Source organism: Mobula hypostoma, chromosome 8 (genome assembly GCF_963921235.1).
Source record: "Mobula hypostoma chromosome 8, sMobHyp1.1, whole genome shotgun sequence".
NCBI lineage: Eukaryota > Metazoa > Chordata > Chondrichthyes > Myliobatiformes > Myliobatidae > Mobula > Mobula hypostoma.
This window is the reverse complement of record NC_086104.1, coordinates 126,758,921-126,786,023: the sequence shown is the minus strand read 5'-3', so window position 1 is coordinate 126,786,023 and position 27,103 is coordinate 126,758,921. Positions and strand designations below refer to the sequence as shown.

Here is a 27,103-nt window from a genome sequence, read left to right as displayed (position 1 = left end):
GAGACCCAAATCCTTTCCCGTGAGCATTTAGGAAGGCACTTCTACCCCCCACCCCCACACACCCAAGCACTTTCCTGAACATGTTAAAAGGGAGCTTGTTTCAATTACATCTCCATGGTCAAGCTCTGTTTCATTCCTGAACCTCAGAAGAGGTCACCTCTGTATACATAGTTTGCTGTGTTTGTGGTTAAGGGTATATTTGCTTACCTCTCCTCAGACTTCACAACTTTGATTTTGCCATAAAAAAAACCCAACAAACTTTGTGACAACTTTTATTGAATTCATGCTTTACAAAGAGTTCCCTCAAACACCCCTGTATTTAAGCACAGCCTTTGTCAAATACTCAAACCTAGAAAATTGTTGCCCAAATTAGCAAAAAGGTTCTATATTTCACCCACATATTTTAAACAAATATACAGAATATTAGCTATACACAAAAGTAATATTTTAATCATCCAAAAAGGAATAAAAAGAAACATACATGGCTATTTACAAGCTGGTTGAAGGCAAGTGGGCTCCATGATGGAAACCTCCCTACCTGGGACAATATAGCCACAATGGCAATTTTGAACAGCAGGACATACCAGCCGTACAGAAGTCTGAGGCTTGGAGCAGGATTTTGTCAGCTCTTGTAAGAGGAATGGAGAATACTCAAGCATCTTGTCAGCTCCTCATCAGTTGATTTATGACACAGCACTTCAGATGAGTTTATCATAGACCTTAGCTTTCAGAACTGGCTTGTTGCCATCTTCCTCAGAGCCAGCAGTATCTGGGGCAGTAGCCAAAAGCCTGGGATTTGCCAGTACCCCAGATCTTCTAAATTTCCTGGGGAAAATTGAGTAATAATCTTATAAAACTATCAGCAAAAGTTCAAGAAATGTTTCATTAATGTCTTTGCACAAATATTTCTTCGGTTGCAAGGTTAAGTTGAGGACTCCAGCACCATTTGTGAAAGTCACAGGATCTCTCCCACACCAATGCAGCTCTCTCATCCAGTCACATGGAGGCAGTTTCTTGTACCCATGTGGAACTAGCAGCACAGGACTGAAACTGACCCAGCAGCTATGTGAAACTTGCAGGGAACAAACCATATTCTACAAAGCCTACATTGCTGCCTCTGCTGTGCTGGTGCCGAGCACAGAGAACATTCTAAAGGAATCTATTGATGTGCACTTCACAGAACCACTGACTGAATCACACCTAAATGGGCCAAATGACAAAAGTGTGGAAACAGTCCATTGTCAGCAAGAGTGCTAGGGAGACAGGCATACCAAAGCCTGAAGATGGCAACCTGAGGGAGAAGCATTTACAAAATAGAAAGATATTCATTTTTCCTAGCTGCTGCGATGGAATGTCACCATGCTCTCTCAAGCTCTTTCACAAAACCCAAACGGAACCACTCACAGCTTTAAAACTTTACCTTACAGAACCCAGAAAAAACTTAAGTAAATGCACCCAGCCCAATTTAATGAAGAACATTTACCTTAACTGAAATGGTTTGTGTTAAAACTGACCAACGAGAATAGTTTCCAGAATGCCAGTTTCAGTGCTCCAAATTTTGGTAAATATTGTTTTGGCTAAGTAGTGCATGAAATAATGTCACTCCTACTTCACACAAGAAGAAACAAGGTCAAGTATAGTTCAGCTCCCTATACTTTACTGGAAATTAGCCTGATCAGTATCACTGATTTCAGCACTTTTCCACCTACAACCCTTGTCCAGTGATTTCTGCTGGATGCTGCCACCCTTATGTGAACGAAAGTGCCAGCAGCCTGAAGCCATGTCAGTGAAGAAATCAGCATGTGGAAGGTCAGGAAGCAGAAGTTACAAATAATGATTCTACCCTGCAAGAGATGGAATCTAAACATCAAGCAGGATGAAAATCAGGAGTAGAAATTAGGTTCATATCAAACTTAAGCTGATGAGCCTTAAGGAGACTTATCAACTTCAACCACACTGAACACATACCAACACAAATTTAGGCAGATTGCTAAACACAATCACAGATACTGGCTTTTTGTATTCAGCATCAGCAATTCAAAGTGTCTTCATTCCCTCCACCCAGTCCCACTTCCTCTACCATTCCAACAACAGGTCTAGATCCACTACCAAAAGCATACAGTCTGCACACCCAGACTATAGGTGAGCAAAACCACTTGGAATTGCTTTAAGGTACAAATTGACACTGGTTTATAACATAAATGGTTCTTAAAGCCATGGCATTTGCCAATATGTTCTCGGCTTCTATTTCTAGAGCCTATTTCAATATAACCCCCTAAAAAAGCTTCATTAGGAAAAACAAATCAAACCTCCCTCTTACCCTATTTCACACCACAGGACTGGTAATGCTGACTGAATGCTTATAACGTACTTACATGGCAGCACCATCAGTAGACATCACCTTACCCAGTACTGAATAAAACAGAGGTTGTAATGAAGGGCTAATTGCTTCTCTTTATTTTACTTCATATAAAGTTTAGTTTAAAATTTAATTTAGTCAGTGATCTTGGTTCCCAATGCACACCTTTCATGGAGAAATATTCTGAAGCAGAATACGCCTGCCTTCTTCATAATCATCCTCATCCACATTGACGAGCAGTCGGATCACTTCTTGACCCACAGCTTGCTTCAGCGAGTCAGTAATAAATACACCTTTCAGTGCCTCCAGCAGCGAACCATTGATGTAGTCATTCCAGAAGGCATCCAGATAGGACAGCTCAGAAAATTTAATGTCACAGATAATAGATCCCAAGTCTCGGGATTTCAGGATGGTGTTTGCCTGCCCAAAGAGGTCAAAACAGCGATCCAGGGGGTCCTGTTTCACAGAGACTACATTCCCTCGCAGCACGGAATGCTGATCAGAAAATACAGCCCGCACCCGCAGCCTTACGTCTGTATTAGGAAAAAAAAAACAGCAAATGCTCTGTGTTAGTGTCCCTGATGCATATACTACACTGTCAGGTCACTTATAGCTGGCTTAAAAGATACAGCTATCAGGAACACCGAATGGTGGAACATGAAAATTGTTCAGTAATCTGAAAGGAACCAGAACGACCACTCTCTGCAGAAAAAGAATTGAAGTGCAATTTCTTTCAGCACCATTTTAACACCAGGTTCCTGAGAACTCCATCTCTTCAACTGATTTATGAAGAACAACCCAGCAGCTACACCCTCCACCCTCCAATGAAGTGAATCAGACATTCATGCAAAAAGCAGAACTGGCTGTTTTACACTAACATGTCTGAAAACCCTAAAACCAACCTGCAATTTAGCACCAGTTTCTGGCCAAGGCGGCAGAACTGACTCTTTGGCTGGGTAGCTGGATTCTTGTAGAACAGGTGGTTTCTTAGATTTTTAAAGAGATGGCATCATTTGTTGTCGGGTGAGGGAAGGGGAGAACCGCGAAAGGGTTTGAAGTAGTTAGACAGATGAAGGACAAGGGAGAGATGGGTCAGGAATAAAAGTGTACTTTCTCCTTGTTCTCCCAGGTTTATCTTGAAACATTCAAGGAACACCATCTCCTCAGTTGAAGAGACAATCACCATTTTGGATACAAATAGGTGAAAGCTGCTTCACTGCAGGATGCGAAGTGATGGATGCATTGCACATGCTATGAATATGCTATATGGACACCTTCAGGCTTACACAAGCCAAGAGAGAATGTTGCTTTAACTTGCTCCACACTGCAGTGTGTATAGGGACTTGTGCTTATGACTGCTTTTGGGTAAGAAAATCACATTGCTTTTGTTTATAATTCAGTGTTACACAAAGCAATGCCAAGTATAACATTCATACCTGACCATAGTTTGAGGTTTGATGAAAAACAGATTAATGAGGGTTAAAGGCAACTAACATTTTCAGTGGGATCCCCTATCAGAGATCCATCCTCTTTTCAATGATTTACATTAATAGCACAGCTAATGGATGAGCCACTGAGGTAGAACTTCACTGGGCAGCACTCTTTGGACATAAAAGGCTAACACAATTGGGTTTAAGTACCTTATCTTTCAATAATTCTGTCTTTTACAGCATAAGGAAACATTAGCACAAGGAGCATATTGGACTCAGGAATAGTTCTGGAATTAGAAGTAGAAATGGCAGTTCTTACACCAAAACTTTCTGGAAAAACACAAATGTGCTTTAAAACTGGATTGATTCTCACTTGTTCAGGAAAAACCACCAGGGTTTCTAGTTTGAATTTGCCAGGAAGATATGGAGAAGAGGAACAGAAAAAAAGCTGAAGGTTGGTCCACTCTGCACCACAGTCTCCGTTCACTGGTCCAGTATAACTGTTACTTGGTGTTGGGATGGAGGAAAAAAAAGACTTGAGGCTGTGGCCGAGATAAACCAGCTTCACTGTGGAGTTAGTTTAAACTGGAAACCCTATATCAAATGTTCCATAATATTTTGCTCCTTTTTTGGTAAAAGATCAGAGTGGTAGTTTATTGATGTTATTGACTACACCTGAAATCTCAGCCAACACTGGAGAAGTTACTGTCTTTAGCCAGTTTACAACACATCAGGCGCCTATTTCTCAATCCCTTTTCTCAAGCACTGAAGAACAGGACAAGCAAATCAGTTTATAGCATCTAGTTAAAAAAAAATGCAGGTGGATTGAAGGAATTTACATACGCTGAGCACCATCAATTCTCTTTACATCACTTTCCCTTCATGGACGAACACCTGTGAAAGCAGCAACTCGTATAATCACAAGGCTGAGCCCACCCACCACCGAGAAATTTCATTCAGCAATACTGACAATTATCACAAAAAAATACTGTTCGACACGTTTTCATTAACAATCGTCAGGATATACGATGGTGATCATTTTACAGCAGCTTTACTTTGACATTAGGACACTGATAACAATATCTGTTAAGTTGAAGGGAGCTTCAGTAACCAGGTGCACCTTGCAGCCCTTTTAAACAGGCAGGATTTGATAGAGGGAAATCAGACTATCCCCACTCAGTTGTTTACAGAGCCAAAATTGTAACAGAACACTTTGAGCAGGCTCCTTAACACAACATAAGCATTTTTTTTTTAAACATGGAAAGAACACAATAATGGCTAATTTAAAACAGACTGCACTTAAAGTAAAATGTGGACATATTCCAAATACAGTACTCTAAGGGTTAACTGGTGGGCTTCCTCCCACTCAGATCAGCCAAGAGAACCGGACAGGAGAGATGGTACCTTCAGTTATGGCTAGGTGCCAAATCAAGTTTGAGAACTTCAGTTTTTTTAAAATAAAAGGAATGGAATCTCTAAACAACGAACATGCTGGAGAATCACAAGAGAAACATTCCCATATTGATTTATAAAATTTCAAAGTTCATTGTCAGAAATTTACTAGCAGGATGCTTGCTTGGAATTGGAGATGGTTAAACCAGCATCTAGCAATTGAAAAGTTACTGTAAGAAATGGGGAAGTGACATTTAGCAAATAAAGGTTGTTCAGAGATTCCTCTCAGTTTACTCTGCCATACCATCTAAACTTTCTACATATTTCAGACTTTCAAGTCTTCCTTTGTAAAGAGCAGGGTACATGCACTAACGTCAGGAAGAGTGGATGCACAGAAGAGCATCCATAGCTTATAGGATTCATTTTCTGTGATTGATAGGTATGCTACTATTTTAGGGGAATTAAAAATTAATAACAGGCTGTACACAATTAAATATTTACAGAAATTAGCAGCAGCCTTATGGGTTGTGCAGATAGTTTACTATAGGAGACACACAAGGGCTAAGGCTTGTTGGGCTGGTTAAAAGGCACACTCTAGGTGTTGCTTGGTTTTACTTCACTCCATAATCTTAGAATCTCAAAGCAAGATACTCAGAGGAAGCATTTGTGAGCGGGTCAATGACTCTGAAGCATAACTTTCCCCAGCCATTTCCCTACCAAGGCTGCAACAGTTGACACTAGTAATCATCACACATTTCTGTATATTAGCAGACTGTAAGCTCTGGGACAGGAGCTCCAAGTTTTTGAGGACCTTTCCAGCTAACACCCAGATATCTGGCCCTCAAAGCAGAGGCACTGGACCAAATGAGCTGCACATCTTTTATCATTCTCCAATGGACTGTAAGTGTTTACAAGTCATTTACTTGCAAATTCAAGTACTCCTTTTTGACCTGAAATTTGTTAAACTGGACTGAACTCCTCTGAATTTGAACTGATACCCGCTGAGTTATGACTGGGAAGCAGGTACATATCTGGACATTAAAACTTTTGCTGCAAAATTATAATCCAACATTTTCCCCCCCAAAGTACTTGTATTATCTTGAGTGTACAGTAGGCAAGGCTTACAGCATTATTAATGGAGTGCAACATTCTCCCTACTGGATGGCAACCGAACAGCATCATGTAGATATCCTTGACATAAAACACATCTCCAGTCGGACACAACAGTTGAATTCACTGACAACACCTTGAGCATTTTCCAACCTTTGGTTATTGCGGGGATAAAGAACATCCCCAATTCCAGATCTGAATCTCAAGCTTCATTTTGTGAGAAGATGTGCACCTTAGTCCAAAAGATAACGTAGAAACAGTAGAGCAGACTGCTTTGAGTGTAATTTCTTGAGGCTGAGGGGAACCCATTTGTTTTAATTCGAGCGTTTTGGTGGTGATAATTAGCCCACCATCTCTTTCTTTGCGTCTACTTTATCATCTTGCTGTAGAGTTAACTGTGAACCGAGAGAGACAGGTTTTGACTTTTAAAACATTTCTGCCACTTGATAAATGTTTCATTAACAGAACAGATACTCATAGATAGCTCAGACCACAATCAGCAATACAGGCAGGCCTCACACACACACACCCAAACTAAATTCCCAGTAAAGGATGGCAGATATGCCATTTGCTACACACTCCAAGATATTGTGAGCACGTTGCAGATGATTGCAACAACAGCAAGCTACTGTTGCTGTGTACACTATAGGCCACTATATTATAGGAACTTTTCCTTGATTTAGAAACATGTTCAGCCACCAACTTGCAGATGTTCAGTGAGGTGTGGGAGAACAAGTGACTATCACAATAACCAGTTCAGGGGAACAAATGGTAGCTCATCGGTTTTGGTGGAAAGGGCCACATGTGGTAGGGAGATGGCATGAACAATGATAAAGTAAGCCAAAGTGTGAATGGACTTTCACCCTCAGTAATGCTGGGTATGAACCAATACTTGGCCCAATATTTTTATATCATTCTAGGACTAACTATATTAAATCTGTGCCACTTTCAAATGCAAAAATGCAGATGTCACAGTATTCATGAGAGAACTGTTTAAAAGGATATTGGTTTCATGTTGTTCTTACAAAATAAAGATGACATTCTCCCATTGATTTGTGCATCCTCAGTGGTTCTAAGCACTGGAATCAGTTACTTTCCAAATAAGAAACAATTATTTTAGTTTAAGGGAAACTGATGTTGGAAGTCCAAGGCAGATTTGCAAATGACCTCAAATAGTCATTCAAACTGCTCTTAAAAAAATTAGCTTGGGCCTACTTTTCAATACGTACATAGAAGAGGAAGGGACTTTTCCCCCTATAATTCTTGGAGATTACTGAACAAAGTCATACAATTGAACGCAACCATGGAACTTCAAGACACTCGGATCCATCTCAGAAAGCATGTCAAGTATAATGACTGTCGCAAGCCAACTGCATTTAATTTTTGCAGATTTCTGGAACGGTCAAGTTCCTTGGGATCTTTTCCTTTAGGGTATTTTTGTTTTAAACTAGTAATAGTAGAAGATAGATATAGTCCAGGCATAGTCTCCAGATGGCCAATTCCAAACATCTAGTAACTCATTCAAAGGGATATAATGGAAGCACAATATCTTGTTAATACAGATTTTTGTTAACAATCCAGATATTCAGTCCCAGGAGAACTGACAGTCAAAACCTTGATTACTGCGTCAGGTCAGGTTTTCCTGCCCAAGGGCCTGCAAACAACATCTCTGGGGGAGACGAGTTGATATAGTCACATAGGAGTTTGTTTTAAAATTTGAAATAATACAAGGACCAGATGAGCAAGATCAGTCCACATTAAGATGTAAAAAGTAAACTCAGATCCAGAATTGAAGCCAGTTGCTAAAACAAACTATAAAATGGAGATGAGATCTTAAGATCTTTTGGCTTCACTGTTCATCATGCTAAGATTTAAAAAAAATCAGACTGAGGACAGTTAGCAATTCCAAGAATCCTTGTCTTTAGCTTGAAAACTTTTTCCCTCCAATTTGGCATTGAGGTCACAGTTTAGAACTTGCTTTTAAACGAGAACAGAACTTATTTTCCATGTACAGGGACTAGCCTAGGTGGCATCTTCAGGCACTCTGGCCACTATTTTAGTCTAGCAACTGTTTGACTCCCCTCAACAAATTTAAAGGTTTACCTTGTTCTATTCTCCTGTCAGAACATATCCTTAAAGATGAATCTTTGTCAGAGAGACAGACTCTCTTATCACCAATCTTTGAGTGGTATACCTGTAATTAAATGTTTGATCACAAAAATCCTCAAAAACAGATCTCATGTCAGAAGCTGAAGTGTGTTTAAGTACAAAGTTACACTACTTTTCAAAGAAATGCACAGTTAGATTCTATGTTATATTATTTTATGTACATATAGCGAGAGTCCTTGGACTGCTTTTAAAGAATTAAGTTTTTTTTAGATTAATATTTGAAGAAAATCACATACTGCTTTTTTGTCGTTGATGCTGTGCTTGGACCTACCAGAAACTTGTTGCCACATCATGAAGGAAGTTGTAGTACAAGAGCCAACCTATGTTTTTTTGAAAGAACGTGTGCATAGAGAGACTCTTCTTTAGAACACATATCCTGCAGACCGCTCAGAAGGATTGCTGTCACGTAGGCACATGGACACAAACAGGATCAACACATTTCACCAGACTTTTGCAAAGTTATGTTTTGTTCCACAAAATTCCTCACACCATTTATTTACCACTCAAGTGTGAAAATGCAAGAAAAAACAACTCTGAGGGAGGGGTCCACCATTGTTCAAGATGATATCAGTACACAAATTGACAGGTGCCTTGTTGTAGGGTTATTCCTTAGTTCACCAGCAGTTACAGAGTACTGCACAATTATAGTTGAACTCATGAGCAATATACTGCCACAATACCTTGTTCATTTAGGAACACAACACACAACTCTTAACTGTGTAATTATTGCAATATGCTCACAGACTGGTGCACATTTGCTACTTCAAATGAGTAAGGGAAAATTCAGAGGAAGAAGCCCTGCACACTGCCATGGATGTTAGTGATTTTGCAGATTTCTGTCGAAGGTTAAATCCTGCAACTGAGAGAAATCAAATAGCTGAACATTTGACTTCCATGCAGACTGGTGTCTGATTTCACAGTCACTTCAAATCCTAGTAGCAAAATGCTTAGGATTCAATTTCAGGAAGGGCGTAGGAGTTAGTGGATTCACTTCTAGGAGCATAATGCATACAGACAGTGGTAAAGTGATGAGGATAAAATCTCATGCAACCAGGAAAAGATGATAGTCAGGAACATTTCAAAACTCCATGTCTTTTGACAAACAACTCCTCAAACAGCCCAAAAGTTCATTTTAGTATGAGTGATAGTTTGGAAATACTCCTAAACTTCGAATTAAGCAACAGAACTACAACTTACATTGCTGAGAGAATTCTGAGCTACAACACAGTAGAGCTTAACTCTGTCCTTGCCTTGCATCTTTCTGGAGACACATTAGCCACAGAATTTCAAACAGGAGCTGAGATTCTAATCACTTCCCCATTTTAGTAATATAAACTGGGTCTGGAACAGGACTTTTCTATTTTACTGAGCACTATACTGACCTCTCAGGGAAGCTGATCAATACTTCAAACTCCTGGCATGCGACTGAGCTTTTAAACTTTGAGACAACATGCACCTATTCACCCATCAGTTAATGAAGTCATATGAGCAATCAAGACCACTGTAAGTTTGTCATTGAAGAACTTCTCATATTTAACAGCATTAGACATATAGGATTAGTATGGGATCATTTGCAAAATTTTAATCGAAGACCAGTCTGTGAGCATTTGAATACATCTGTGCCCATTGAGTAACCCAGAGGCATGCAGAAACAGCTTATTTCTGACACATTTTTCAGTGTCACTCTACTCTTGCAGTTGTTTGCAGATTGCAATCTCATACTGTGGTTCTTGAAGTGGATTGAGGAACATTATGGACTGTCAAGGACAAAAAAAACTGATCGTCCCAACATGGATACACTGATTTGTGGATACAGGTACCAAATGCTATCTCCCCAACCCAACTACTGATGGTAAATTATACAATAGGAATTTAATAGGAAAAAGTGGCCTTAAAGACCATACCTCATATTGTCACTTCATTGACCCACATGAATATTTGCACCCCATTTGTACTCAATACCAATAAAAAGGGAATTCAACAATTTGGAAAAATTATCAAGTTCACAAGGCAGTTTTAAAAGATACTATCCCCAAACGTAAAGCAAATCTATTATTCAGAACACCATCCCTCAATATAAAGAATGAATCAAATTTACACAAGTTGCTTTTTGCTGAGGTGACTACTTAGGACTTGATCACCCACAAAACATTACCTTCATCTTGTGAACACCCAAGAAAAATTTTACACTGTCTAAGCTTCTTGGGGGCAGGGTGGCAATGGTAGTTTGGTTAGAAAAGTTAATTTATAGGTCATAACTTTACTGATACTTAAACTGACCACGTCCATTATAACCCATTAAAATGCAACTTCTAACCCTGATCTTTCAAATTTCTCTTTCATATTCAGAGGATATTTGTCGTTAAGCAGCAAGCAGAATTCCAGCCCAATATACCCAACTGGATTGTTGAATCATCTAAACAGACAGCCACAAAAAAAATCCTCTCCTTTTCCTTTCCAATTAAACAGTGGGGGCCAAAAACTATGTATAAAATTAAAACAAGCACACTGTGCAGGGGCAAATACTCACCACACGTTGCTTTCTGTAACTGGGGAGACTGTTGGTCAGTTGCTTCCCGGTTACAGGGCACATTGCTCTTGCGCCCCCTTCGCTTACCGGCAGCTTGACTTCTCCTGCGACCTACACACCGTTGCTTATTTGGAGATGTTCCTATTGAGAGAAATATTGTTTTCAATGCTATTTCATGTCAAATCAAACTCAGGAATCAGGATAGGGTCACCAAATGGCAGCAAGCTCAAGTATTCTTTGGAGGTGCATTTTCCTAGCATTCCTGGTGTGCCCTGTAATGGTGGAAAATCTCAAGGGAGATTCAAGCTAAGTGGAAAATGCAGTAAACTTGCTGCTAGGAGAGGCAGCAAAGCAGATGTGACAGTAATATTTAAGGAGGTATACGACCGCCTCGACATGGGTGAAATTAATCGTAGATCAGGCAACTATTTTCCAGAGAACTTCTGCTCCACTCTGCAACAGCCACCTTCCAGTTTCCAACTGCATTACATTTAAACTTCCCATTCCCACAGCAATCTGTCTGTTGCCCTAGACCACCACAGATATAGGAGCAGAATTAAGCCATTTGGCCCATCAAGTCTGCATCCTATTTGATCATGGCTGATACATTTCCCCTCAATTTCATTCTCCTGTCTCTCTCCATAACCTTCGATGCTTTTACTAATCAAGACTCATCAACCTTCGCTTCCAAAATATCCAATGACTTGGCCTTCACAGCTTTTCTGTGGCAGTGAATTCCACAGATTTATCACCCTCTGACTGGAGAAATTACTCACGTCTGTTCTAAAAGGACGACCTAAAAGGATATCCTCTGGTCCTAGGCTCTCCCATTATTAACAGGATTATTATTATAAGTTCTTCTGGATCCTCTCTAATGCAAGCACAACCTCTCTAGCCCAAAACTGCTCACAATACCCCAAATGGAGTTTGAATCTCCCTTGAGATTTTCCACCATTACAGGGCACACCAGGAATGCTAGGAATGCCATATAAAGTGTCAGCATTACTCCTTGTTTTGATACTCTAGTTATTCTGAAATGAAAGCTTACATTCAGGGAATCTTGCAATAGGACTCAAAGTCCCACTGGATATCTGAACTCTGAATTCACCTCCCATTCATAAAATAGTATATGCCTTTTTTATTTCAACTAAGCTGCATGATCATACACTACTTTACACCATTTGCCCATTCTCCTAATCTATACAGGCCCTCCTGCAGACTCCCGGCTTATTCAAGGTTACTTCAACCAGATAAGCCGACATACTCTTGCTGCTGCCAGAGCTGTCCGTCCCACAAGGTTCTTCCAATGTTCTTTTTCAAGCAATCATACAGGATATGGCATAGCTATTAATACGTACTCCAGCTCTTTGGAAGTCATCCAGTCTTATTCATTCCTTCCAATTTTAAGCACATACCTATTATCCACTTCAATGCAATCAGCACTGTCTATTTTCATATATAACCATATAACAATTACAGCACGGAAACAGGCCATCTTGGCCCTTCTAGTCCGTGCCGAACTCTTCCCCTATCCTAGTCCCACCAACCTGCACTCAGCCCATAACCCTCCATTCCTTTCCTGTCCATATATCTATCCAATTTAACTTTAAATGACAACATAGAACCGGTCTCAACCACTTCTGCTGGAAGCTCATTCTACATAGCTACCTCTCTGAGTAAAGAAGTTCCCCCTCATGTTACCCCTAAACTTTTGCCCTCTAATTCTCAACCCATGCCCTCTTGTTTGAATCTTCCCCACTCTCAATGAAAAAAGTACTATCAATCCCCCTCATAATTTTAAACACCTCTATCATGTCTCCCCTCAACCTTCTACGCTCCAAAGAATAAAGACCTAACTTGTTCAACCTCCTCTGTACTCTTCAATTTTATTGACATCCTTCCTATAATTTGGTGACCAGAACTGTACACAATACTCCAGATTTGGCCTTACCAATGCCTTATACGAATTCAACATTACATTCCAACTCCTATACTCAATGCTCTGATTAATCCACCCTATCCACATGAGATTCCATCTTCAGGAAACTATGCACCATTATTCCTAGATCCCTCTGTTCTAAAGCATTCTTTAATGCCCTACCATTTACCATCTATGTCCTATTTTGATTAGTTCTACCAAAATGTAGCACCTCACATTTTTCAGCATTAAACTCCATCTCCATCTTTCAGCCCACTCTTCTGTCCTAAATCTCTCTGCAAGTTTTGAAAACCTACCTCATCATCCACAACACCACCTATCTTAGTATCATCTGCATACTTACTAATCCAATTTACCACCCCATCATCTAGATCATTAATATATATTACAAACAACATTGGACCCAGTACAGATCCCTGAGGCACACCGCTACACACCGTCCTTCAATCTGACACACAGTTATCCACCATTACTCTCTGGCGTCTCCCCTCTAGCCACTGCTGAATCCATTTTGCTACTTCCATATTAACGCCTAACGACTGAACCTTCCTAACTAACCTTCCGTGTGGAACCTTGTCAAAGACCTTACTGAAGTCCATATAGACAACATCCACCGTTTTACCCTCGTCAACTTTCTTAGTAACTTCATCAAAAAATTCAATAAGATTTGTCAAACATGACCTTCCACGCACAAATCCATGTTGACTGTTCCTAATCAGACCCTGTCTATCCAGAAGATTATATATACCATCTCTAAGAATACTTTCCATCAATTTACCCACCACTGACGTCAAACTCACAGGCCGATAATTGCCAGGTTTACTCTTGGAACCCTTTTTTAAACAATGGAACCACATGAGCAATACGCCAATCCTCCGGCACCATTCCCGTTTCTAATGACATTTGAAATATTTCTGTCAGAGCCCTTGTTATTTCTACACTAACTTCCTTTCACTACCTTTTCAAAGTGTAAATGTTAGATGAATTAAGGGATCATGTAGGGTCACAGAAGGTAGCTGCTGTATTAAATGAATACATTTTCACGAAGTAAGTGACATGTGAAGGTTACAGGATACAAAGACTTTGTGGAACAGTTAGCTTTTACGAATGTGCTCATCTGCCTAGATCCTTCAGCTTTCTCAGAAGAGAAAGTGGCATTGTTCAAATTTTCAATTCTCTTTGGGCATGGATAGTGCCGGAACTCATAGATTGTTTCACTGAAGCCATGACAATCACATCCTTGAAAATGCAATTGAAAACACACCAGCACAGTGCTGTTTCAAAAAGGTTCATCACAATCTCCCTGACTTTATATTACATCTAAATACACAGAAAAGCATCCCAAATGCTTTACTAAGTATCTGCTTAGCAAGTTATGCAACTATCCAATATTTGTACAATGATACACTCATGAACACGTTATTTGGTGGCAAAATAATAAATTTCATATACCACTTGTTACCACTAATCCTTGTGGCCTATTCAGTGAAACTGCAATAATATACAGCCAATTAGAAGTTCTGATGCTTCCTAAAAAATCTTCGGACCTTCACTCTTGTGCTCCCCTGAAACTCTATAGAATTTAATATTTAAAACTTGTGAATTTAAAGTGTGCTGCAGTATTAACATTCAATATTCCAAAAAATCTGTTGTTCAGGCAAAATCTCTGGGATACCACAGTATCAGAGCAGCACTGTTTATTATAGAGCCACCTGTTCAGTATTCAACACCATCAATCCCTCAAAACTAATCAACAAGCTCCAAGGCCTCCTTGTACAATTGGATCCTCTATTTCCTCACTTGTAGCTCCCAGTCAGTGCAGTTTGGAAACATCTCCTCCATGATCTCCATGAGTAAAGTTCTGTGCTTAGCCCTTACTCTACTCGCTTTACACTTATGCCCATAGCTAAAGACAGCTGCAATGCTAATGACAGCACTCTCATAGGCCAATTCAAAGGTGGTGATAAATCAGCATATAGGAGGGAGACTGAAATCTGGCTGATTGGTGTCATAACACCATCCGCTCACTCAATGCTAGCAAGACCAAGGAGCTGATTATAGACCAGGAGAAGGAAACCTGAGGTCCATGAGCCAGTGCTCATCAGAGAACCTGTCCTGGGCCCAGCACATTAGTGCAATTACAATGAAAGCTTGGCAGGTGTTTGCAGAGATTTGGCATGACATCTAAAACTTTGACAAACTTCTACAGTGGAGAGTATACTGACTGGCTGTATCACAGCCTGGTATGGAAGCACCAAATCCTACAAAAAGTAGCGGATATGGCCCACCCCACCACACAGCACATCTACATGAAACGTTGTCACAGCAAAGCAGCATCCATGATCAGGGACCCTGCCACCCAGGATATGCTTTCTCACTGCTGCCACCAGGAAGGTACAAAAGCCTCAGGGCTTGCACCACCAGATTCAGGAACAGTTACCACTCATCAACCATCAGGCTCTTGAAGCAAAGGGTATAATTTCACTCAACTTCACTTGCCATATCACTGAAATGTTCTCACAACCAATGGACTCACTTTCAAGGACACTCTCATGCTTTCAATATTTATTTACTATTATTGTTTCTTTTTTTGCATTTGCAGTTTGTTGACTTCTGCACTCTGGCTGAACGCCCTAATTGGGCAGTCTTTCATTGATTCTGTTATACTTATTATTCTCCAGACTTGCCTGGTATGCTTACAAGAAAATGAATCTCAGTTGAATATGGTGACATAACTACTTTGAAAAAGAAATGCAATTAAAATGGAGCAGTCATTGTGGGAGTAGGCATAGTATGAGTCGGCCAGAGTAAAGAGTTAGGAGCCTAAGGCTTTGGTGACAAGAGGCGAAGGCCAAGCTAAAATTCTAAGTATCTTTTTGTCTGTCTATTGGTAGCTATCAAGGGGAGTGGGAATGGTTCCAGGGTCAGTGGTGTGAGAGTTCTGCGAGACCTCCAGGTTCCCAGATAACTGAAGTATATCTAGCTGCAGTTTTTACGAACTATTAGCGAAATTGAGCTGGAGGATCTACAACTCACATGGGAGGTAGTCACCCCTACGCTGAGGGACCCCTACATTATTGGTACTATTGACATCGGTAGGAAAGGGGATGGGGTCCTTAAGAGAATAAGACACTGAGAAATGGGACCTCAAGGGTAGTAAACTCTGGATGGCTGTCTGTGCCACACAACAGTAAGAGTTAAAACAGGATTAATTGGCAATATCCTTGTAGGCAGATTTCTAGAGCTATCAGGGGGCTTTAAAATAATTTGGCACAGGAATAGGAACCAGAGACAGGATGGAGCAGTTGGTACACAGGTAGATACAGTGCACGAGAGACTCTGATGAAGGATAGGCAGTGATAAGGAAAAAATGAAATGGATGGAAATGTCTACTTTATTGCAAGTAGTACCACGACTTGGCTTGCCTGAAAGATTCGGACATGAAGATGAAATATACTGTAGGAATATGGGGAGAAGGCAGGAGATTGGGACTGAGAGAAATAATGGATCGAACAGACTTGATGGGCCAAATGGCCTAATTCTGTTCCCATATCTTAAGGTAGCAGTGAAGGACAGAATTGAAGCTCTGACAATGGAGAACACACCAAGCTGGAAAAAGGAAGTGATGGATGTGTCCAGTGAAGTGACAGCAAGAAAAACGACAAATTCTGGATCTAATGAGAGACAGAAAATCATGTTAGATAACAGTGTCAAATATAAAACTTTGAACAAAGAAATCAAGTGAAAGTGTAGGGAAGCAAAAGAACAATGGATAAAGAGAATGTAAAGAGGTAAAGAAACTGAAAAATTCTGGCAATATGCACAAGGTGAAGATGCTCATGAGTGTTAATTCTCATACATCTAGTGGGTATTTGAACGTGAAAGACAGATTGATAATCATGGAAAAATCAAATATACTGGCTAGGTGGTCTGAGTACATTGCTGACTTGTTCCATGAGTACAAAACCCAGTGTTCAGTGCTACGCTCATTCCACACCAACATATGAAAGCAAATGTTGGACAATATCAAAGCAAAATGAGGGAAGACTTGAAGCTGTAGAAATGCGGCTTTTGAAAAGAACAATGAAAATATAGTGGAAGAACAGTGTAACAAATGAGAAAGTGTTGCGAAAAGCCAGAATAAGAAGGGAGCCAATATCAATCAGGAAACAGCAGCTGGAATTTCTGGGACACGTACTGAGCAAAGAGAAGCTTGAACATCTTGCAGTGATGGGATAAACTGATGAAACAAAAAGTTGTGGTCGACAGTGCATGACACGAGTTACATTATGGGATGGACAAGCAAACGTTTTGAACAGCTTATTAGAACTTCTCAGACTAAAGACGAACGGAAGACCATGATCAGCCTCGTCATCCAATGCAGCACAATGATCATCTTTCAAAAGACAGGGAGGTAAAAGAGTGGCATTGCTATTCAAGAATAGCTGCAGAAAGAAGGGATGTCATGTAGGGATTGTCTACCGAGTCAGAATGTGTGGGAAAACAAACAGAAGGGAATATTTGATAAGATTCTCCACCTTCTCCCCAACAGGAACAGAGACACTGAGGAAAAGACTGGGAGGCAGATCTTGGAAAGCTGCAGAAATAAGAGAATTATTGTCATGGGAGATTCCCTAGTATTTGATCAGCACCTCCTGAGTGCAAAATGTTTAGACGGGGCGAAATTTGTTATTTCCCTCATGTCACAGGAAGGATTGTGACACAATATGTAGTCTAGCTGACCAGAAGAAAGGCCATATTGGATTTGGTGCTAGGCCATGACACCCTTTAGAGTCCTGATGAAGGGTCTTGGCCCGAAACACTGACCATTCACTCCTTTCCATAGATGCAGCCCAGCCTGCTGAGATTCTTCAGCATTTTGTGTGTGTTGGTTGGACTTCCAGCATCTGCAGAATTCCTCATCAGGATGTGCCCCAGGTTATTACAGGAAGCGAGAGACACTTTTTGCAAAATTCTTTGCATCCTCACCTGTGACAGGAGTAGTACCAGACCAGTGGCATTCCTTTGTTCAAGAGAGGGAGTACAGATAACACTGAAATCACAGACTAATGAATCTTAGTTCAGTGGTGGGCAAAGTTTTGGAATAGATGCCTGAGGGGGAGGATTTATGAGCATTTGGAGAAGCATAGTCTGATTAGGGATAGTCAGCATGGCTTTCTGAGGGGTACTTCATGCCTCACAAGCCTGATTGAATTCTTTGAGGATGTAACAAAGCACACTGGCTTGGATTGTGTAGAAGCTTGGGTAGGTTACAACAGTATACTGACAAGATTCAGAGCTGGGCTGAAATTTGGCAGATGTTCAATCCAGTAAAAGTGTGAAGTGATTCATTTTGGAAGGCTGAATTTGAAGACAGAATATAGAGTTAATCGCTGGATTCTTAATGTGGAGAAACAGAAGAATCTTGAATCTATATCAATAGATTCCTCAAAGGTTGGGGTGTTGGGTCTTCATTAATTGGGGCACTGCATTCAAGAGCCACAAGGTAATGCTGCAGCTCAATAGAACTCTGTTAGACCACACTTGGAATATTGTGTTCAGCTCTGATTATCTCATTATAGGAAGGACATGGAAGCTTTAGAGAGGGTGCAGAGGAGATTTACCATGATGCTGCCTGGATTAGATAACATACCTTGAGGGTTGATTGAGTTAGGGCTTTTCTCCATGGAGTGAAGAAGGATGACAGATGACTTTATAGAGGTGTACAAGATGATAAGAGGCATTAATCGAGTTGAGAGCCAGAGGTATTTTCCCAAGGGCCAGAAATTGCTAATACGAGGGGGCATAAATTTAAGGCGACTGGACGAAACTATGGGGCGGGGGAGAAAGTCAGAGGCAAGGATATTGTTTGTAAGAGTGGTGAGTGCATGGAACCGTCTCCCAGAGGTGGTGGTGGTGGAAGTAGACACATTAGGGAGATTTAGGATATTGCTAGATAAGCATATGATAGAAAGATAAAGGACTATGTTGGAGGGAAGGGTTAGATTAATTTCAGTAGGTTATAAGTTTGGCACAACATAGTGGGCCAAACAGCCTGAATTGTGCAGTAGTGTTCTTCCTCAGGTAGGAAGGGCTCAGAAGGAAATGGTCATGGTTAAACAAATGTGGTTAGCTCAGTTTGTCAATATGGACTGTTTCTGTGCTCTATATCTGGTTAAATTTAAAATTAACAGGCTGATCAAGGTAATAGTACCACAGTGAACACTTGTTAAAATGGAAATCAGCATAATAGATACTGAACTGAGTCAATCAAGGCAAAAGATGCAATGACAATGTATTAGGCAGGGGCTCAATTAAGAAAGATGAGTTTTGATTTCTATTAAAAAACAAAATTTACCCAGAATTTTCAGAAGATATGGAATGTTATAACGTAATGAGATTATTATTGGGTAGATAGGAAAGATAGGCTCAATGACCAGAAATATGGCAGATACACTGCAGTGCAAAGTTTAAGTTGAGGTACTTTGGGAGGAATAAGGTAGTTCACATTACTTGGCAGAATTCTGAATATTGTAGATAAATAGAAAGGTTGTCACATCATTAAGCACAAATCCTTAAATATGGCAAGGCAAGATGATGAGCATGTTATAAGCATTTAATTACTCCTGTTTACAGGAGGAAAATTAAGGCACTCAATTGCTGGCAAGGCCTCAGCTAGAATATTGAAAACAGTTCAGGAAAGTTAAAAAGGGCATCATTAGATAAGATATGCCTGAGGATATGGTCCCCCCCCCCCACCACCTTATTCTGGCTTCTTTGCACCCATCCCCCCTCCGCAATTTCCAGTCCCAATGAAGCACCTCAGTCTGAAACGTCAACTGTTTGTGACCCCATAGATGCTGTCTGATCTGCAGAGTCTCTCCAGCATATTAAGTGTGTTAATGTGGATTTCAGGTATCTGCAGATTCTCATCAAGAAAATTTTCTGCTTGGATTGAGCACTTCCAAACAAACCCTATTTCTTTCATTGTATCTTGTACTCTCAGCGCCCTTTATGGCACTGTTTGAATATGAATACTAAACTGGTCTATGTCTCTAACATTGACCACAGCAGTAGAATTTGTTAAGAGGCCAAGGGCAAGACTGAAGATTACCTGATTCCCAATTCCTCTGTGTCGAATTAGCATGCTCGGAACTTAAACAGCTTTCCATCTGGTCTCTAATTCCTGATGCAGGTCTTCCGTACGTGCATCTCTCAGGAGACACTGGAAGAGTGAAGAAAAGTTAAAAAGACCAAATTGGAAAATAATCTACATCACTAAATGAGCCTGGTAACTGCATCATAGGTGTACATAAAACAACTTTTGTTCTGAAGCAAGTTCCACAACCTAATAATGGTTGATAAACCTTGCAATCACCCAATCAGGCAGAATCAAAATGAACTAAACTACTGTTTAGTTACAATATAATGGAGCTCACAATACTACTGACGCAACCACTGCAATGGTTTTGGCATCACAAGTTCAACTCCAACAAATAACTTGCATTGATTCCAAAAGATTAAACATGGGCAAGTTAGAGAAATGAGCAAGAAAGCAACGGAATTAATGAAAACAGAATCTTGGTGGAGTGAATGCTCAAACAAAACACAATTCAAAGTTTAAATGGTGTGTTTCCTTGACCTCAGTCCTAGATAGTCAATTATATCAGTAAGTAGTGGAATATGAAAAAGAAACATCTTGAAGAAACAGCTCCTCCAAGGCAATGATTTTTAGAACTGATTTCTATTTAGCAGCTTAAAAGATGTTTGCTCCCAGTCTAAGAAAGCAAACAAATTCTGCACCCAAAGCACCTGTGCTCATTATTGAGGTGGAGCCTTTAAAGTGGTCATAAAATACAGTGAGGTTAAATTGCATTGCATCATCCCTATAGCACTGTACCATTTGAACCCACTGAGCTACATCAATATTTATCACAAAAGGACATCTTTATTACCTCACCCCCTTCATCCACAATTTCTCAGGCCTTATGGTTCAATTAATTGTGTCCAAGCTATCTGCTTCAATTCTTGCACCCTGGAACAAAGAAAATGCTTAAATTCTTTGTATTTATTATCTGTCAGTGATAACCTTGTACACCCAACCCATTGTTCAGTTTCTCCCCTCATACTGAGCCCCTTCATAAATCTGTTAAAGATTTTTAACAGATCTTTAAAAGATTGAACAGCAGAAAGTCTGCGGATGCTGGAAATCCAAAGCAAAACACTTTGGAGGAGCTCAGTAGGTCAGGCAGCATCTATGGAAATGAATAGATAATCAACGTTTTGGGCCAAGACATTTCATTAGGATTAAGGAAAGGGGAAAAGACGCCAAAATAAAAGGTGGTGTTGGGGTGGGGGAAAGAAAAAAGGAGGAGCCTAGCTGGAAGATGAAAGATGATACGTGAAGCCAGGTGGGTGAGAAATGTCGAGGGAGGGAGAAGCAATTTGATAGGACAGGGGAGTGGACCATCGGAGAGAGGGAAGGAGACGATGATCCAGGGGAAGTAATAGGCAGGTAACATTTCACTGTTAACGTAATGGTCTTTCTGTAGAAGCAGTATTTGGGTTAATGGGTACTTTGGAATGTGAGCTGTCCAATGAAGGGAGTGTGTTTTCGTGCTGTGTGCCTGACACTGGTGTGAGCTGGGTGGGAAATGAAGGGAGAAGACGCCGGAGAGAAGAGGTCATAGGACTCGACCCGGAGTGGGACCATGATTCGACGAAGCCCAAGGAGATCAAAGGAAGATCGGCGAAGGGGAAACCATGAGCTCCAACTTGAGCACATTAGACTGTTAAAGCTAGATTGTTTAATTGTATGCAGTGTACTGTGTTATTTCGTGGTACTGATTTGTAACGAATCACACAGCATTCACACATATAGGGTGTCTCGGGGTTTTGCACCTCAATCTCACATGTTTGGCGAGGCCGGAGATAGTCTTCCCTAGACTTATGCAGCCGACGGAACCAGAGTGTTTAGAGGTATAAGGTCAGACTGGGGAATTTGGGGGTGGGGGGGGGGTGTTGGAAATTTGTTAACTGAAGGCAAAATTGATATTCATGCCATCAGGTTGGAGGTTGCCCAGATGAAATACAAGGCGATGCTCTTCCATTCTGACAGTGGCCTCTAAAAGATTTCTCTGATTAGAATAACAAATTGCAATTCAGGAAGCTGTCAAATGCTGCTGATGAACTAATCTTTCCAAATTTGATTGGCCCAAATTACTTTCCACTTTCTTCGACCTCTATTCTTAACTTGGTAACAATCTGTTCTTCAAAGAATTTCTGACCAAACACACTCATTCAACTTTATAATGATTTTCATGTCTTACCCCATCAGTTGGGGAAAGATATAATCATTTTGGATAAAATAAGTCTTCAATTCCATGAAAACCCATGCTACAGCAGTCTTCATTACTCAACCTTTTCCAAAGTACTCGATGGATTGTTAATTACAACCCACTTTTAGATTCCCTTTCTCTTGGCATCTCTGTCCTCTATAGCAATGATTCACATTGCTTTATCAACAGTATTGAGATAACTAATCTGCAGTTTCCACAATGACTTGAGTCCTCCTTTTAAGGCCGATATTTAGGGAATTAAAACTCCATGTTATTTGCAAACATTTCTAGCTTAGAAGGAATTGGATTATCTGTAAAGATTGTATATTAAAAGCTACATTTCAGGATCATGGTTTAATTGGTAAATCCATGATTCATATTTCAAGTCAAAACGATTTTTTAAAATAAACCTATTTTGGGTAGAACAGTTATAGCTTTATGTTGTGCTTATAAAGCTGTATATCTAATCAATTTTGAGAAAATAGAACTGTAGAGATAAAATACTAATTACACCGCCCCCCCCCCCCAAGACCACCAAACACTGAGCAATTTGTTAAACTGGACTAGTCATTAATAAATGCTACTCTAGACATGGGACCAAACTGGCTCGATTTGGCAAATGAAAACTGTTAAAGGCTTTAAAAAGCAGAATGCACGAGCAAAGGCATTGACAGAAAACAGGAAACAGACATGTAATTTAAGAATGCTACACTATTTAACAGGATCAAAGTAAATCTATATTGTCCATTTTTCTGCTCATTTCCTAAGTCTGTTCCCATAGCTCGACCAGTTACAGAAAAGTTTCACTGCTTAAAACAAATTGTCCCAACATCTGGGTGTTTTATTGGCTGAACTATTATCCTGAAACAGCACAGGGCAGGGGCAGACCCTTTGGCCCATGTCTACGCTATGAAGCCAATCTGAATAATCCGATAACATGGGTGCTGATGAAGGGTCTGGGCCTGAAACACTGACTGTTTATTCCACTCCATATATGTTGTCTGACCTGCTAAGTTCCTTCAGCATTTTGAGAGATACACTCTGGATCACCAGCATCTGCAGAATCTCATGCATTTACCTCGCTCATGTAAACTCACACATTCTGCTTAATGCCTGGCTGACGAAATCGGCCTAAGTCAGTTTCTCAGAAATATGGACATTAAGGGAAGTCTATTGAACCAGGGTAAGATATGGCAAAGTAGAAGACCATCCATGACCTTGGTAAGTAATGGAACAGTAGAACTGGCCTGCATTCCTAGTTCTTGAACTTTTATTACTTCCAGTTTTGACATTTACTCAGTTAAACACAATTTCTGTTCTTCCTCGTGTACAACTTTACTTTCTCACATCATATTCCAACTGTCTCCCTCTTGCCATCTACATATATTCCTTTGCAGACTTTCTGCACAGCACTCAGTTAACAAACGTACATATTACATCCAGGTAACTGATACACTGGATAGTTTGTACTACACCACTGGTGACAGTCAGACAAACCGAAATGAACATCCACTCTTTGTCCTTTAAGCAATCATTGACCCATGCTAAACTGGGAATGCAATCATGTTGCTTTAACTTTGCTTCCTTTCTCAATGCTTTTAGCTTAAAATCTCAGATTTCAGTTAGCTTAAAGCTCACAGCATTTTGGGAGGCAAAGAATTTCAGGTTAGCAGCCTCTTTCATCCACTTGCAAAGTGCTTTAATATAGTCCCAAATTTAAGACTTTGATTTTTATCTGTACCACAAGCATGTTCTTCTGCAGAAATATTGTTTTCCTTTCAGGAATCTGAGGCCAAAACATGTGGGGTTGACAATTCTGGTGCTATTTACTCACACCCACCACCATCAAGGCTACCTAATAACATCAGTGGTAATGCCAAGTTGACTCTCACATTGGCTCAGCCACTGCTGAAACCTATGTCTGTTTTCTTCTCTAAGCTACTATTCAAAAGAAAGAACTTGGAAAATGGATGAACTTTGGAAGAAAATACATCAGCTGTTCCCCTCCTTTTAAAGGTGTTAAAAGGAAAATCAAGAGCTGGATATTCACCAGTCTTAATTCCTATTGCTTTCACCACTAACATTAAGAATGTATTTAAATCACAAGAATTCCTTGTGACTGACTTTAGATTAGCTCAAGCTGATGGCATTGTTTTCTTCCTCATTTAAAAAGAGATACACTCATTTAAAAAAATGCAATTCTGCATCACAGTATCTGCAGAGACAATGAAGTGCTTTAATTAGATTTTTCTTACAAAAGGAAAGTGCGTAAAATATCAATTTTTAGAGAACAACAGGCCAGAGATGAAAGCTCATTGGGGCTAGCATGAAGGCATGACAGGTAATACTGTGGCCTTTCAGCTCCAGAAGCTCGGTTTGACCCTGACCTTAGGAATGTGTGAGCAGATTGGAAGTTCTCAGAGATAGCATAAAATTCTCCTACACTGGGTAGTTTACTGTTAAAAAATATGTACACAATCGATAAAAAACAGAATTAAAGGGCATGAGTGACAGAACCTTTTGCAGGGACAGAGGAAATTAAGCAGAATGCCTCCTTCAGAGCTGACGTGGACCTGATAGCCAAAATGCTTTTGCTCTGCTGCATGATTTACCATTTCTTTTGAAGGTGGCCACAAATTGAAGGGCCAGTAAAGACGATGTATGGTATCCTAGCCTTTATGAATCAAAACATCGAGTTCAAGAATCAGGAAGCCGTTACAAGGTTAGGCCAAACACGCAGTATTGCATTCAATCCCGGTCGACCCATTATAGGAGGGCCTAGAAGCTTTGAAGGGGGTGGAGAAAAGGATTAGCAGACATGCGCTACAAGGACAGATAGGACAAATGGGGGTTTTGTAATTTATAATTGTATGCCTTTGCACTGCAGCCACTCAAAAGACATTTCATACAAGTTGACGATAATGAACCTGATTCTGCAGAGGCTAAGGGGAGACGTGATAAATGTTTATAAGATTACGAGGGGCTCAGATAGCTAGCATCTTCTCAGGTGAACATGACAATAAATCTAACCGCCCTTCAACAGTGCAGCCAGACTCGATTCCCACCTGCACAAATGGAAGACTCTCCTAATGATTCTTGCACGTTGACTTTGTGCTTGGATCCAAAAGGGGCCGCAGCAACCAGCCCTTTGCTCCCACAAAAGCGGGAGACTTCACGTTTTCACCCTTCACTTACTATAGGATTCCGGGAAGGGGCCGAACGGCCCTCCCTTTCGCCTCTCCGGGGCCCCTACCTGTTCTCCTCCGCTTCTGACTGACGTAGGGCAGCAGGTCGTGCCGGTTGATGACCCGGAGCAGCTGCAGCAGGTTCCCGAAACTAGTCTCGTCGCACAGGCCCCGCCGCTCCAGCTCGAACAGCAGCCGCACGCCGCTCTTGGGCCGGTGGATGCGGCCGGTATCCAGCGGCCGCTCCAGGGCGTCAACGCTGTCCAGCCTCCAGTCGACGCCCTCGGTCTCCTCAGGGCTCGGCGGGCCCTCAGCCGCCGGGCTCAGCGGGTAGGCCTCGTCGAGCAGGAAGGACAGAGCCTCCACGTCGGCCTCGGTCAGCTGTGAGCCCACCGACTCGAACATCTGGTGTAGGGATATCATGCAGTAGCAGCCCATCAGCTCCTCCTCCTCCCACCGAGCTCGCTTGACGGCCGCCATGTCGCGCCCTTCCGGACCTCCCTGTGTTATTTTTCCTCCGTCGTAGTCCTCGTCGGCTTCTGGCACCTTCTGGTCACGCATGCGCACACGCTCGCGCTCCGCTTCTCCGCCGGTGCGCGCGCTCGCTCCTCCTAACGTCACCAGCCCCAGCCGCCGTTATTTCCGCCGACGGCGGCGGCGACGAGAAGGCGGGTGGGTGTGTTGGCGGGCCGCTCTTCGCTCCTTCCGCGAGGTTTATCCTCTCCCGCCGACAAATTTCTTCACAATCTTCAACACATGTATTGCCCTCGCTTGAGAACAGGCAAAAATAAGTTTTGCAGTCTCATCATGAAATCCCGGGCCGCCTTTCCAACTCCCCCCGCCCAAAGCGAGCGGAAAGCCCCCAAACGCTGCCAAACACGTCTGCGCAGCGACCCTGACCAATATCGATTGATGACGACTAGGGGAGAGGGAGGAAGGGAAGAGGCGGAGGCTATTGGCTGGCCTGCGCAATCTTATTTGCATATGATTATTTTCCGCCGGATCCCTGGAGGAGGCGGGTGGCGGTGATTGACGGCGCGTTGCTTAGCGACGCGAGGCAGAGGTGGGCTCTTGCGTCTGCGACTACTGAATGGAGTCAGCGCCCACCGATGGAAGCGCCGGTAATGTGCACTCTCTCTATCTTCTTAATTTTTGCATATTAATAGCTTCTCTTTGCATAATTTAGGACTCCTTTTATTGATTGCAAAAAAAGGGCTAATGCAGTTGCTGTGGCTCTTTCTCCTTCTGTCGCTAAGTAGAGATTGTACGAACGCCTGAATGTTTTATGTCAAAAAACAAATTGATCTTTAAAAAAATTCAACAGATTAACTGTTTGCAAAGGATGGTTAGGATACTTTATTGGACAATGCAAATTGTAATAGATAATGCAAGCAGACTATTGTATAAGAAGAAATTTGTAAATTGTTTCCAGTTATTGTGTTATCTAGAATAAAAGAATTTCATCAAAAGTACACTGTGGAAAAGGTTTATTTTCATTATAAACTTTTGCGATTTCATTTGGAAGGTGGATTTTGATGAAACTTAGAAAATGATTTGACTGAGCACACCTAATTTTGCTGGTTTTAAATGATTTATTGGTTGCAAAGAGAGTGTATTCTTTCGATGGAAGGAACGCGTGGTGGTTTCGTTT

At 41.1% G+C, this 27,103-nt stretch overlaps 1 protein-coding gene across 2 annotated transcripts; it reads right to left on the bottom strand.

Annotated features, from left to right (window-relative positions):
- Positions 1–264: 264 nt before the first annotated feature.
- dedd1 (death effector domain-containing 1) lies at positions 265–26,369 on the bottom strand. 2 transcript variants are annotated; one of them, XM_063056748.1, is made up of 5 exons: positions 25,521–26,369; positions 20,044–20,154; positions 10,991–11,131; positions 2,525–2,892; positions 265–825 (listed from the first exon to the last, which is right to left on the bottom strand). In XM_063056748.1, the coding sequence occupies exons 1-4, from the start codon at positions 26,011–26,013 to the stop codon at positions 2,528–2,530; spliced, it is 1,110 nt and encodes a 369-aa protein (XP_062912818.1). In that variant the 5' UTR covers positions 26,014–26,369; the 3' UTR covers positions 265–825; positions 2,525–2,527. The 2 variants fall into 2 exon arrangements, with proteins under 2 accessions (XP_062912818.1, XP_062912817.1); XM_063056747.1 differs by having other exon boundaries at positions 265–2,892.
- Between the last annotated feature and the right edge of the window lie 734 nt (positions 26,370–27,103).